The sequence below is a fragment of the Chinchilla lanigera genome, unplaced genomic scaffold, assembly GCF_000276665.1.
Source record: "Chinchilla lanigera isolate Chin_1 unplaced genomic scaffold, ChiLan1.0 scaffold00008, whole genome shotgun sequence".
NCBI classification, from domain to species: Eukaryota; Metazoa; Chordata; class Mammalia; order Rodentia; family Chinchillidae; genus Chinchilla; species Chinchilla lanigera.
This window is the reverse complement of record NW_004955409.1, coordinates 12958741-12971481: the sequence shown is the minus strand read 5'-3', so window position 1 is coordinate 12971481 and position 12741 is coordinate 12958741. Positions and strand designations below refer to the sequence as shown.

At 40.0% G+C, this 12741-nt stretch overlaps 1 protein-coding gene across 3 annotated transcripts in view; it reads left to right on the top strand.

The window, feature by feature from the left end:
* Nucleotides 1–1215: 1215 nt before the first annotated feature.
* Nucleotides 1216–12741, top strand: part of Klhdc1 (kelch domain containing 1) — a 55821-nt gene continuing 44295 nt past the window's right edge. The window contains exon 1 of one of the 3 annotated variants that reach the window (XM_005376833.2): nucleotides 1216–1540. In XM_005376833.2, coding sequence (XP_005376890.1) covers nucleotides 1445–1540 — 96 coding nt within the window. In that variant the 5' untranslated portion in view covers nucleotides 1216–1444. Of the gene's footprint in view, nucleotides 1541–5842; nucleotides 5937–6034; nucleotides 6250–12741 lie in introns of those variants that run through there. The other 2 variants (XM_005376835.2, XM_005376834.2) reach the window with 2 other exon arrangements.

Sequence of the window (12741 nt, the reverse complement as noted above, 5' to 3'; positions counted from 1 at the left end):
AAAACTAAAACAGTCCAAAAGGCTTCACTGAAATACAATTCCTAACGTGCCATTTTAGCAAAGCCCCACAAATTTAACAGCATACTTTGTTGGTAAGGATATGAGAAACTGTCACTGTCAAAAGTTGTTGGCAATGATATAGTCCCTACAGAGGGAAATTCAACAATATATCAAAATTGCATATGCATTTATCTCACTCTGACCCTGCAGTCCCCACTTCTAGAACTCAACTCCAGACAAATTTGTAAAACTTCAAAGTCACATTTGCATAGTTATTTATCATAGGATTATTTCTGATAACAAAAAAACCCACAAATAACTCATATCTCCATCAAGAAGGTCTTGGGTTAATAAATGATGACGTCGACTCAATGGAGTGCTGGACCGTGAAGTCAAAATGACAGAGGAAGATCGCTACACAGGGATATGGAACAATACCTTGCTATATGGAAAAAAAGTAACAGAATGTGTATAAATGTTTCCTTTTGTGTTCAAAAGGGGAACTATGGAAAAAAGTTACAGAATATGTAGAAATGTTTCCTTTTGTGTTCAAAAAGGGGGAACCACTACATCTCTATGTGTGTTTACTTATATTGGCCAAAAGAAACGACAGAAAGTATCGCCAAAGTGCACCAAACCCAAAGATCTTCTGTAACACAGAATGAAAAATTCCTGGAAAACCAACCGACCCAGACTCTAATGAAGTCTTTAGCTTTGGCTTCCAGTCTAAAGAAATAGACAGGATGGCTACACATTTTTTTTTTTTTTTTTTAAGACAGGGTTTCGCTATGCAGTTCACGCTGGCTTTAGCTCACTTTGTAGCCCAGGTTGGTCTCGGCAACGATCCTCCTGCCTCAGCCTCCCGAGTGCTGGAATTACAAGCGTGCGCCACCACGCCCGGCAAGGATGGCTACAAGAATTTTCAAGAAAGCCCACTGAGAAAGCAACCACAGACCCAGAATGTGGGAAAATAGAAAAACTAACCCATTTCTCAAGTCAGTGAAGAAAGGGGATGGGCAGAGATAGAAAGACAGACACACAGAGACAGCTCTTTAAGAGGCACAGTGATCAAATATAATGTTATAAAAAAAAACAATTGCAAAAGACATTTGAAGAGAAGCAAGGAATTTCACTATGGATTGATTGACTGCTGAGTCAGGTTGCTCTGGCTAAACACAACCTCACATGAGAAGAAATCAGCGCATAGCTCGCCTCCTAGGAAGACGACACCCCTTCCCTATTGCTAAGAACCAAAGAATTCCTCGCAGGCCACGCGTGCTTGGCTCGGCTTCCCAAGCGAGCGTGCTGCGACGCAGACGCACTGGTTCCGCCTTCCCACCAATCTCGACCCTCGACGCGTTCCGTCGGCGCGTGCGGACAGGAGTCGAGTCGACGCGAGGCCGCTCGGCGGGCAGGGGCTACGGCGCGCCCAGCGACGGCGCGGATGGCGGACTCGCAGCTGTTCTGCGTGGCGGAGGAGCGCAGCGGTCACTGCGCCGTGGTGGACGGAAACTTCCTCTACGTGTGGGGGGGCTACGTGGTAAGGGGAAGAGGCGGGGCGGGACGGACTCGCGCTGGGATCCCGCCCGGCCGCTCTGTCGGAGGGGACTGCGAGCGCTGCCTACACGGCGCCCGCAGTGGGCGCGCCCCATCGGCCCGAGCGCGGCGTCCCCGAGCTCAGCAGTCCGGCCGTTGCTGCCTCTGCTGAAACCTCGGCACCCGGGTTCCGGGCGCTTCCCACCCCCACCAACCTGAACCCGGGTTTCTCCCGGTCACTGCCGCGCGGTTGATTAGCACCTTAAATCCCGGCGCGGACTTGAAAGAAGCGGAGGACGCCGTGATGTATTGTGTATTTATTTCCCTTTCCCCACGGCGTGACGTGAAATAAAATCTCGAAATCACTGAAGCAGTTAAATATTTCTGAGCTATTTTTAGTGACGTCTCTTTAACAATGGGTGGTTACGGATTTTTCCCCCTCGAATTTCAAAGTAGGTTCATAGTAGCAACACTGTACCAAAGAATATTGTTTAAAATTCGGAGTACAATGGCGGTTGGATTGTGTGTGTTTTGTCTCTAGAATCATAGGATTCTAGCAAGAATTATAAATCAGGAAAACCATTGAGGGATGTGTGCCAACTTTCTTAGCAGATTTTTAAAAGAAGCCCATCTGGAAGCTTTACTGAAAATAGAACCTGCATGTTCTGACTGTCTCCATACTCTTATATGACAGACCTGTAACATGACGGAATCACACTGAAATAAAGTATATACTATGTATGTTAATAAGTCTCAGATGCAAGTTGGTTTTTGTGTTATTAATATAGTAGCAGAAAAATTATAACTAATCTTTGAGCGCTTACTATATCTGGCATGTGCTAAAACGCTCCTGACCCTAATCTTGTATAATCCTTGTTATAATCTTGTAAAGTAGCCAGTGTTTTCATTTTATAAATAAAGAGCTAATGAGAGTAACTTTAAAGACTATTTGACCTCAAGGGCAGCAGATTCCAACTTAAATATATGGGATATCCAAAGACTTTTTATTATTATTATTATTACCTAGTATAAATTAAATGATTGCTAATATTTCTAGATTTTTTATAAAAATAGGCTGGATATGATAGTTGTGTGCACAAAATTTTTTTGATTTGTTTTTGAGCTCTGCTATTTGAAGATGTAAAGTGTCAAATTTCATCCGCTGTGTTGATTCTTTATGTTGTAAAGGTTAAGTGAAAAAACTTAAAATAATGATCTATGGTTAGCTGTGGCACATGCCCCTAATCCCAACTACTTGGGAGGCTGAGACAGGAGAGTCACAAGTTCGAGCCCAGCTGAACAGTTTAGTAAGACCCTGTCTGAAAATTTTGAAGGAGGCCCTGGGGTGTAGCTCATTGGTAGAGAGCTTGCCTAACATGCAGGAGGCCTTGGGCTCAACCTTCAGTACTGCAAAATAAATAAAATGATCTTGTAGTATATCTGTAAGGATTTATTTTAGATCCATACGTGAAATGTGTCATGTCAAAGTAAAATTCTTTTGGGTCCATTAATGAAATATCTGAGTTTTTACACCTTATTTTAATATTGATACCTGTGTAATTGGTAAGATTCCAGCTCTTCAGGTGGCAATGACTGAATGGAAATACTTCTTTTCCTACTTCTTATTCATCTAGTCAGCAGAAGGGCTGTGAGAGCCATGCTGGATAATACAGCACAGATTTAAATCTATTAGTTTTTGAACTCCGGGAATCAACAGGAGTTAAGCTGTGTCTAAAGCATAAGTGGGAGGAAAAGGAAAGTAGGAAGCAAAAGAAGACACGGTGTATCATGAGAAAGAATAGACTCCTTCCCACAGTTGTTTGACTAGAGCCTTCTGAGTAGAAGCTACCTAACCTACAGAATCTGGAGATATTCCAGTAGTCAATAGCAAAGAACATTCACCACATGATTCCACATTATATATTCCAATCATAATTTTCCCCTTCCTTAAGGCAAGCAATGTGTATTAAAATGGGCAAACATGCATTGTATGTTTTTTTTTGTTTGTTTGTTTGGTTTGGTTTGGCTTTTGAGTCGGGGGGTTGGTACTGAGAATCGAACTCAGGACCTTGTGCTTGCCAGGCAAGCACTGTGCAGCTGAGGTGTATCTCCAGCTCAGTGAAACTTGTACTCTAAAACTCATAGATATCTCTAAATTACTTTATTTTTTTATTTTTTATTTTTTTGGTTTTTTTTCCCAGTACCGGGAATCAAACTTACAACCTTGTGCTTGCCAGGCAGGCACTTGTGCCACTGAGCTGAATCCCCAGCCCCTCTAAATTAGAGATAAGTAATTATCTCATTATTGAAAAGATCTCAAAAAACAAAGTATCTGCAAACACCAGTAATGATAAGAGAAATAATGCTGGGAAAAAAAAAAAGTGGTAAATTCTAGTTGTGCCAGAATATCGCTTTACTTAGCTCTTGTACATCTTCCAGTTCTGAAACTCATAAAACTGTGGTGCTGCCACTAGGGACAGTAAAAGTCATGAGTAGTTTTTCTCCATTTGGGAGGAAAAGTTCAGTGTCTATGTTTGTTGAAGGTATGTGGCCTTAATCATTTAAAAAAATGTGTTTCCCTAATACAATTGATATTAATACATTTTCCTCTTAGAAAATAACTGCATACGTATGATTATATATTTCTTAGGAAGAGGATCAAGTTAGAAAATGTTCAAAAAGAATCAAGGTAGGAGGCTTATAGTGCCACATATTTTTTGCCCCTGTCTCCCCTATAGTGCCATATACTAAAATGTATCACGACACTATAGTAATCAAGTCAGAGATCCTGAAGCAGTACAGATATAGCACTGTAGAATAGGAAAGAAATTACATAAACAGCCAAGCATATAATACTGTTTTATATTTTTAAAGTAGCATTTCAAATCTGAAAAGCAATCACTTTGTACAGTACATAGCCCTAGAATTTTGGAGGGAAATGATATTGTAGCCTTAGGGTTAACAAGATAAATATAGAAAAATTAAACTACTGTATAGGAAAGGATTTATATTACTGTTGTAAAATCTTGAGGAAAACAATCTGAATTGCAATGAAAACTATCAAAAAAGATTGACAGATCCAACAAAAAATTAGTTTATTTTTAAGCAGCACAAACTGAGAAGGCAAATGACAAATGAGAAAATACTTGCAACATATATAATAGACAAAGATCTTATAAAAATGTACAACAATATCCCTACTGAAAGTGAACAGTGGATAAGCACAATATACAAAAGAAGTAGAAATAGAACCAAAGAAACCCAGCTGGAAACAACAATGAGGTTTTTCTTCTCCTGTTTGCAAAGATGAGAAAGAATTTTGGGGAAAAGCATGGAGAAGTGAATTACTCATACACTCTTCAGGGGGTCCACGTTTGTATAATCTTGTTGAGAAATGTAGCAGTGTATGTCAAAAGCCTTGTGTTCTCTTTAACCTAACGGGTCTACTTTACATATTTGCAAGTGATCACAAGGACCATCTATGACGTGTGGAAGATGTTATTCTTTCTAAGTTTCAGAATCTGAACCTCCTTTCTCTGCTTGTGGTATTTCCCCACTGAGTGCCCATTGTTGGTGCATTTATTTTTGTTGTCTCACTACCTCTTACCTACCCCCACAGAATGTCAGTTGTACAAAGATAGTTTGTTCCCTTTTGTGTCCCCTGTGTCTAGAACTGGTTATAGCTCACAGGTTCACATTAAAAACCTGAACGTCAGATACTCCCAGCTTCACTTATAGCTAAATTGTGGGCAAAACCCTATTGGTTAGATTAATCTGTGCTAGATTTGGATTCAAGAATAAAGGTGTAAAACTCTAGGACCTGTAGAGGATTCTTTACCATGGCAGTACAGTTTCAGAGGCCCAAGGTCCCTGACAGCAAAGGCAGTGAGTGCTACAGGCTGCAATGTGGTGCTCACCAATCACTGCAGAACTATTATATGGCATTTCAGACCTTGCTTTTGCTGTTCATTCATTCATTCATTCGGTACTGGGGGATTGAACCCAGAGTCTCCGCCTTGCACTACATCCCCAGCCCTTTTTATATTTTAAGACAGGACCTTCCTAAGTCACTAAATTGCCCAGGCTGGGCTTGAATTTGTCATCTTCCTGCCTCAGCCTTCAAAGTGCTGGGACTACAGGCGTGCAGCACCTCACACAGCTCTAGAATACTCTTGTTAATCACTTTTTAAAATAGTATTACCACATATATATGTCTAAGCAATCTATTATTTGGATTTAGAATTATAGTATGTTTTCTTTCATGATTTTTAGGTTTTATTTTGATTTTGAGATCATGTCTTGCTGTGTTGTCCGTTGTGGTCTCTGACTCCTAGGCTCAAGTGATCCTCCCCCAGAGCCTCCCTGGTGCTGGGACTGCAGACGTGTGTCACCAGCCCCAGGTAGTTTTGAGATTTACAGATTGATTGCTCAACTGGTATGCACTGTAATGTTCCTGTTTTCTTGCTATTATAAACAATGCTACAATGAGCATTCTTATAGCATGCCTCCCGTTACACATGTCCAAGGGCATGCACAGTCTGTAGGGCAAATACTAAGGAATGGAATTCTGGTCATTTGGTGTGTAACTTTACTTGGAGATTTCAGACTGTTGCCACAGTGGTTTTTATCAACTTACACCCCACCAGCCTCCTCCTCGCTCCACATCTCTGACAGCATTTGGTGCCATCCACCCTTAAGTTCATTGCCAGTGCAGTGAGTATGACATGTATTTCATAGTTTTTCTTTTCATCTCCTGGATTAGTGGTAAATTGGAGTGTCTTTTCATAACTTTATGGACTATTGTGTTTTCTGGGAAAATGGTGGTATAATGCCTTGCTGCTTTTTTTCCATAGCTGTCTTTTTCTGTGTGAATTCTTTTTAGATAATTGTGTGAGTTGAATATGTCTTTTCAGTTTGAAGTTTGCCTGTGCATGTTCCTGTTAATTTTTTTGTTGAACAGGAATTATTAATTTTTATGTAATTTCAAACATTTCCTTAATGCTTTGTGTTTTCTGCATTGTGTTTAAGAAAGTCTTCCCATGTGGATGTCATAAAGTGTCCAGTATTGTCTTCTGAACATTTTACAGTTTTGCCTTCCATGTTTAAATCTTTCATTATCCTGGATTTTTGTATTGCAAGCTTCTTTTTAAGGTTTAAAGTAGGGATCTAACTATAATTTTTCAATTATGTTTTCTACATGGTATTCACTTGTCCTTGTGTCATATGTTAAATGGTCCCTCCTTTCCTTACTAAACTGCAAACCCAGTGTGTCCTACATCAAGCTTTTGTGGATGTGTGGTCTGTTTCTAGATTGTTCACTCTGTCATTATATTTATTCTTGTGACAGAACTACACTGCCTAAATTATAGTAGCTTTATTAAGAGGTATAAGTGGGGTAGTGAAATTCCTATCCTCATTCTTATTCTTTAGGATTTTTTTGTTGTTATTTTAAGCCTTTTGTTGTTCTGTACATTTTTTTACTATTTTTATTTTAGTAAAATAAATAAAACATAAATGTTAACCATACTTAAGTGTATAATTCAGTGGTGTTCACAATGTTATACAATCATCACCCCTGTCTAGTTTCAGAATTTTCATGACTCCAAACCCCTCGTCCATCATATTCTACTTCCCCATCCCCTCACCACTGAGCCCCAGGTAGCCTTTACTCCGCTTTGTTTCTATGAATTTGCTTTTTTCATATATATTTCAGGAGTGAAATCATACAGTGAAATCATACAGTGTTTGTCTTGTCTCTTTTGCTTACTTAGTGTAATGTTTTCAAGGTTCTTCGGTGTGGTATGCATCAGAACCTCATACTTCTTATAGCTGAAAATATTCAGACCTTCTTATAGTGGAATAATGCTGCATCGTACTCTACACCACATTTTACTCACTCATCTGTTGATATATACTTCAATTTGTTTTCACTTTTTGTCTCGTGAATAATGCTGCTATGAACATTGGTATACAAGTATCTGAGTTCCTATTTTCAATCTTTTGAGTATCTAGAAGTTGAACTTTTGGGTCATATGTTTATTTTCCTTTTCTATTTATCTTCTCAAGGAACAGTCACATTTTCATAATAATATAACATGTATAAATTTTTTAATCAGATTGTACCGTATGTGGGTTTATTGGTTACTGTATTCTGTGTTTAGATCACTTGGAGAGATAGACATGTAGTGAAATTGAATTTTCTAATCCAGTTGTGGAGTCTGTCTTTCTACTCATTCAGGACTTTTTAAATGTCATTCAATAAAATCTGATAGGTATCTTGATAGGAATTGGCTTTAAATACAATTGACTTTAAAATTTTTATTCTGGTAAGATTTCTCAACTTTGATTAATTCTTTGTAATTATCTGTTTTTACTTTTATTTTAGAGAGGTAATCATATACTGTGCAAATGATGACAGTTTGGTTTCTTCCAAACCACTGCACTTTCTTCCACTGCTGCACTGGTGGATTTGAAGTACAGGGTTAAGTAGCAGTTACTCTTTCTCCTTGATCCTAATTTAATAGGACTGTCTTCAGCATTAGGCTATTAAACTTGATGCTCATCTTAGGGTGTTTCAGTTTTTTGTAGCTGGCATTTGTGAAGTTAAGGAAGTTCTTTTCCATCTCTGATTTTTATCCTTTTTGGTTTTTGAGCAGAATGCTCAAAACTTACGCTAAGCCCATTCGCTACCATTGAGCTGTACCCCGGCACTCTTGACTTCCAATGAATGATGTTGAATTTAGAGTTTTACAGAAGTGTAGATAATTCCTTTTTAAATATATTCCTAGATCCTCTTTGCTAATTGTTTTTAAGACTTTTATATACATGTTTCATAAGTGAATTGGGTAGTGCTCCTTTTTTAACTTTATGGAATAGTTGTTGTAAAATTAGATTTTTTCTTCATTGAGTGTTTGGTAGAACTCAGCTGAAGAGCCATCTGGGCCTGATACTTTGTGGTAGAGATTTTAGACTGTAGACTCAGTCAGCTTGAAGTTCACATTTTCCACTTTTATCTTAAGTCGGGGTTCATATGGTTCCCCCAGCCTCCCCACTATATACATTTCATTGAAGTTTTCAAATGTTTTGGCATCAATCTAAAATTGTTCCTAATACCCTTTATTTAATCTTGATAGCAACCATACGTATGTCCCCTTTTCACTCCTAAAATGGCTTATTGGTAACTCTTTTTTCCTCCTTTGAATAATCTTTCCAGAAGTTAATCAGCCTTTTGAAAACCAAATTTTGGTTTACTTGATCCTTTCTCCCTATTGTATTCTTTCTATGTTCCTAACATCTGTTCCTTTTTATTTCTTCCTACTTTCTATGGGTTTATTAGGTTGCTGTTTCTTCAATTTCTGAAGTAGGATTCTCAACTCATTCTTCATACTTCTCTTTTTTTTTTTGGCCTTTTTGAGACAGGGTCTTGCTATGCACTTCAGGCTGGCCTTGAGCTCTCTTTGTAGAAAGCCCAGGCTGGTCTTGAACTCACAAGGATCCTCCTGCCTCCTCCTCCCAAGTGCTGGGATTACAGGCATGTGCCACCACACCTGCCTTCATACAGTTCTTTTAAACTTACAAGTATTTAAATCTATAATGTTTCTTCTAGCGAGGTGTGGTGGTGTGTGCTTGTAATCCTAGCACTTTGGAGGCTGAAGGCAGTAGGATCACTGAGAGTTCAAGGCCAGCCAAAGCTACATAATGAGTTCAAGCCCACCCTGAACTATATAGCAAGACTTTGTCCCAACAAACCCAAACAGTCTCTTCTAAGTATCGCTTTAGCTGCATCCCTTAAGTTGTGATAAAGCAAAATTTTGTCATTTTATGTTTTAAATATTTTATGGGGTTTTTTTTTTTGTGTGTGTGTGGCCCTGGGGATTGAACTTTTGCTCTGAGCTACATCTTTAGCCCAGACTTGGCTCAAACTTGCAGTGCTTCTGCCACAGCCTCCAGAGTGCGCAGATTATAGGTGTGCCCTGGCTTTTTATTTCTAATTTGACTCTTAAATTGTTTAGGAGGATATTCTAAATTTCTAAAAATATGGCGTTCTTATAATTAGATTTGTTTCAATTAATTTCTAATTTAATTGTGTTGTACTGTGTAATTTATAGGTATCTGATACCAGCCTTTTACAATATTTTTAGGTATCCTTAAAGACTAGTATGTAGCCAGTTTTCAAAAATATATTCTTTGCTCTTATAAAGAATATACATTTGAACTATTGGATGAAGTATTTTATATATATACATTTTACCAGCTTTGCTAATCATGTATTTCAAATCTCCTTTGTTATTTTAACTCCTGTTCTGACAATCACTATGTTAACTATTTTATTAATTTGTAGCAATCTTCTTTATCTGTAGTAATGCTATTTGCCTTAAAATCTATTTTGCTAGCACTAATGCAACAATATCGGTTATTATGTAGTTAATATTAGTATGGCATTTCTTTTCTTCCCTTTGATGGAAACTGTATCTTTATATTTTATGTACTACATATACACAGATCTTATTTTTTTCCAGTCCAATATTACTATATTTTATCTAGACAGTTTTCCCTATTTTCTTAATTAGTTAGTTAGTTAGTTAGTTACTCTTCCTATATAGTGCAGGCTGGCCTTGAACTCTCTTTGTAGGCCAGGCTGGCCTTGAATTTGCAGTGATCTTCCTGCCTCAGCCTTCTGAGTGCTGGAGTTAATTTTGCCGTTGTTTTTTGGGTTTTTTTTTGGTCTATTTGAGGCAGGGTTTCAATATGCATTTCAGGCTGGCCTTAAACTCACTTTGTAGTCCAGGTTGGCCTCAAACTTGCAGCAGTCCTCCTGCTTCAACCTCCCAAGTGCCGGGATTACAGGCTTGCACCACCGTACCCAACTCTAATTTTGCTATTTTCATTTAATCTAATTCTGATATACTTTTTCCTCTTTTTTTAACTTGTTTTTGTTTTTTTTTTTTATTTTAAAATTTTATTTCTTCTTTAACTTTCTTGTTTTGAGGATAATTTTGTTTCTCCATTTTCTCTCTGTTTACATAGAAATGATTTATTTTTCGTTATTTGGTAGCTATTGTGTTTCAACATGAATAGTTCACAAAGCTCAGAGTTCAGCTTTTACTTCTTGCCAGGCGGTGCAGTTCAAGAGCCTTCCTTGCCTGGTCTGTGGGAGGCCCTGGCGTCCCCATCTGCCGTGGGGAGGGGAGGTGGAATTCAGTGGCCGCTTGCTCTGGGGGTCAGCTTTTCAGAACTGAAGCAGGTACCTGAGATAATCAACATACTGAGCGAAAAGAGTTATTTTGGCTCACAGTTTTGTAGGTTTCTGTCCGTGATTGATTGGTCCTGCTGTCGTGGGCCTGCTTTGACAGAACAAATCATAGTGAAACTTCACTGCTCACCTTGTGGTCGGAAGTGAGAAGGAGGCTGGGCTCCCACAGTCTCCTTCACTCCTCGCCCCAAGACCTAAACCCCAGGTGCTGCCTGCTGCAGTTCCGCCCAAGCGAGCGGCTAAGCCTGTGACACCTGCGCGCTTAGGGATGTGTAAGGCTCAGACTCTCGCAGTGGCAGTTCACCTGTTGATTCTCTTCTCCAGCTGTTTTTAAGGCTGTCTCTTTTCCTTAATGTCTTACTCTTCAGTTTTACTCTGATGTATTTATCCTGCCGGAGCTTGTTAGAACCTCCTAGATCTCAGGAACGATGGCTTTTCAGCCATTTACAAAACTCGCAGCTTTCGTCTCGGCTTTCTAGTTTGTTCTAATGTAAATCTTGTATAGAGTTTTTTGTTTTGTTTTGTTTTCCTCCAGTACCGGGAATTGAACTCATGACCTTGCAATTGCCAGGCAGGCGCTGTGCCTCTGAGCTAAATCCCCAGCCCCTTGTCCTACTGTAATTCTTAATAGACATAGTTCTTTTCTTTCTCCATGTCTCTTCGCTTCTTTCTAAAATATATTTCATCTTCCTGACCTGCGTTTCTGATGAATCAGGTCACTTAGCTTCTCTATAGGATGACCTCGGCAGAGTGGTCTCAGGAGAATAGTGGGTGTAGAAGCCAGACTAGGGGCCAGGGACACAGCTCCGTGGCACAGCGCCTCCCTGGCAAGCACAAGGTCGTGAGTTTGATTCCTAGTACCAAAACCAAACCAGACTGGGCTGGCTCCACGCGAGGTTGAGAGGAGATACCATTTAGACTTCTACAGTTCGGTCACCTCAGTGTGGGTTTTTCTCTTTTTGTGAAAGGAAAAGAGAAATGGAAGGAAGTCAAGGGAAAGTGCAGGGCAGGAGGGCAGGAGCCCAGGAGGGCGTGAGGATGTAGAAAGGCAGGGATAAGGTAGGAGTGAGGTCCCCCCAGGCCCGCCCTTTTCGGTTGTGTACTCCATTTACGTTCTTACATCGCCCCGTGAGAGATTAACAAAAGCAACTTTAAAAAATAATTAGGCTAAAGTGACTGTTCCTCAGTTAGTAGGGGCTGCCTGCTTACCCATTCACTCAACCAACAAATACTCCATTTGCCTTGTATGCATGAGGCTCAGTGCTAGGCTCTGGGAACTACCTGTGACAAGTTTAGACGCGATCTCTGCACTGGGGGAGCTTGAGTGCGGTGGTTTTCACAGTGAGTGGCTATGGCAGAGAACAAACTTCGGAGGAGAAATACACAACTGTGTGAGAGCACTGCGAGAGCCTTCAGCCCTCTATGCTATTCTGGGAGATGAGAGAAGTACCATGTAAACAGGCTCCCAGAAAATAAATAGGCAGATGCAAAACGCAAAAGGCACGTTGAGATGTGGAGGGATGGAGGTGCCCCCAGAGTGCAGAACCGCAAGAGCAGTAGGGAAACACTGGAAGGCCGCAAGCAGAATGCAGACAGGACCCATTTCTGTCACTTTTGGGAAAGTGCACACACAAGGCTACTAGAGTCTAATCCCGCTAAACCTTAGAATCATACCAGCTGCCCTTCTGACAGTAACTTTTTTACTAACCCATCTGATATAGATCCCTCAATCAGACATGAGTGGAAGTTTCCTCAAGATTAAAAAATTGGTTCTTTGTGTGTGTGTGTGCACGTGTGTGTGTGTGTGTGTGTGTGTGTGTGTGTGTCTATGTGTGTGTAGGGAAAGGAGAGGTGAGAGGAAAGGAAAGGAGTGCAAGAAAGGAGAGTGGGGAGGGGCTAGGGATTTAGCTCAGCGGCAAAGCGCCTGCCTGGCAAGCGCAAGGTCGTGAGTT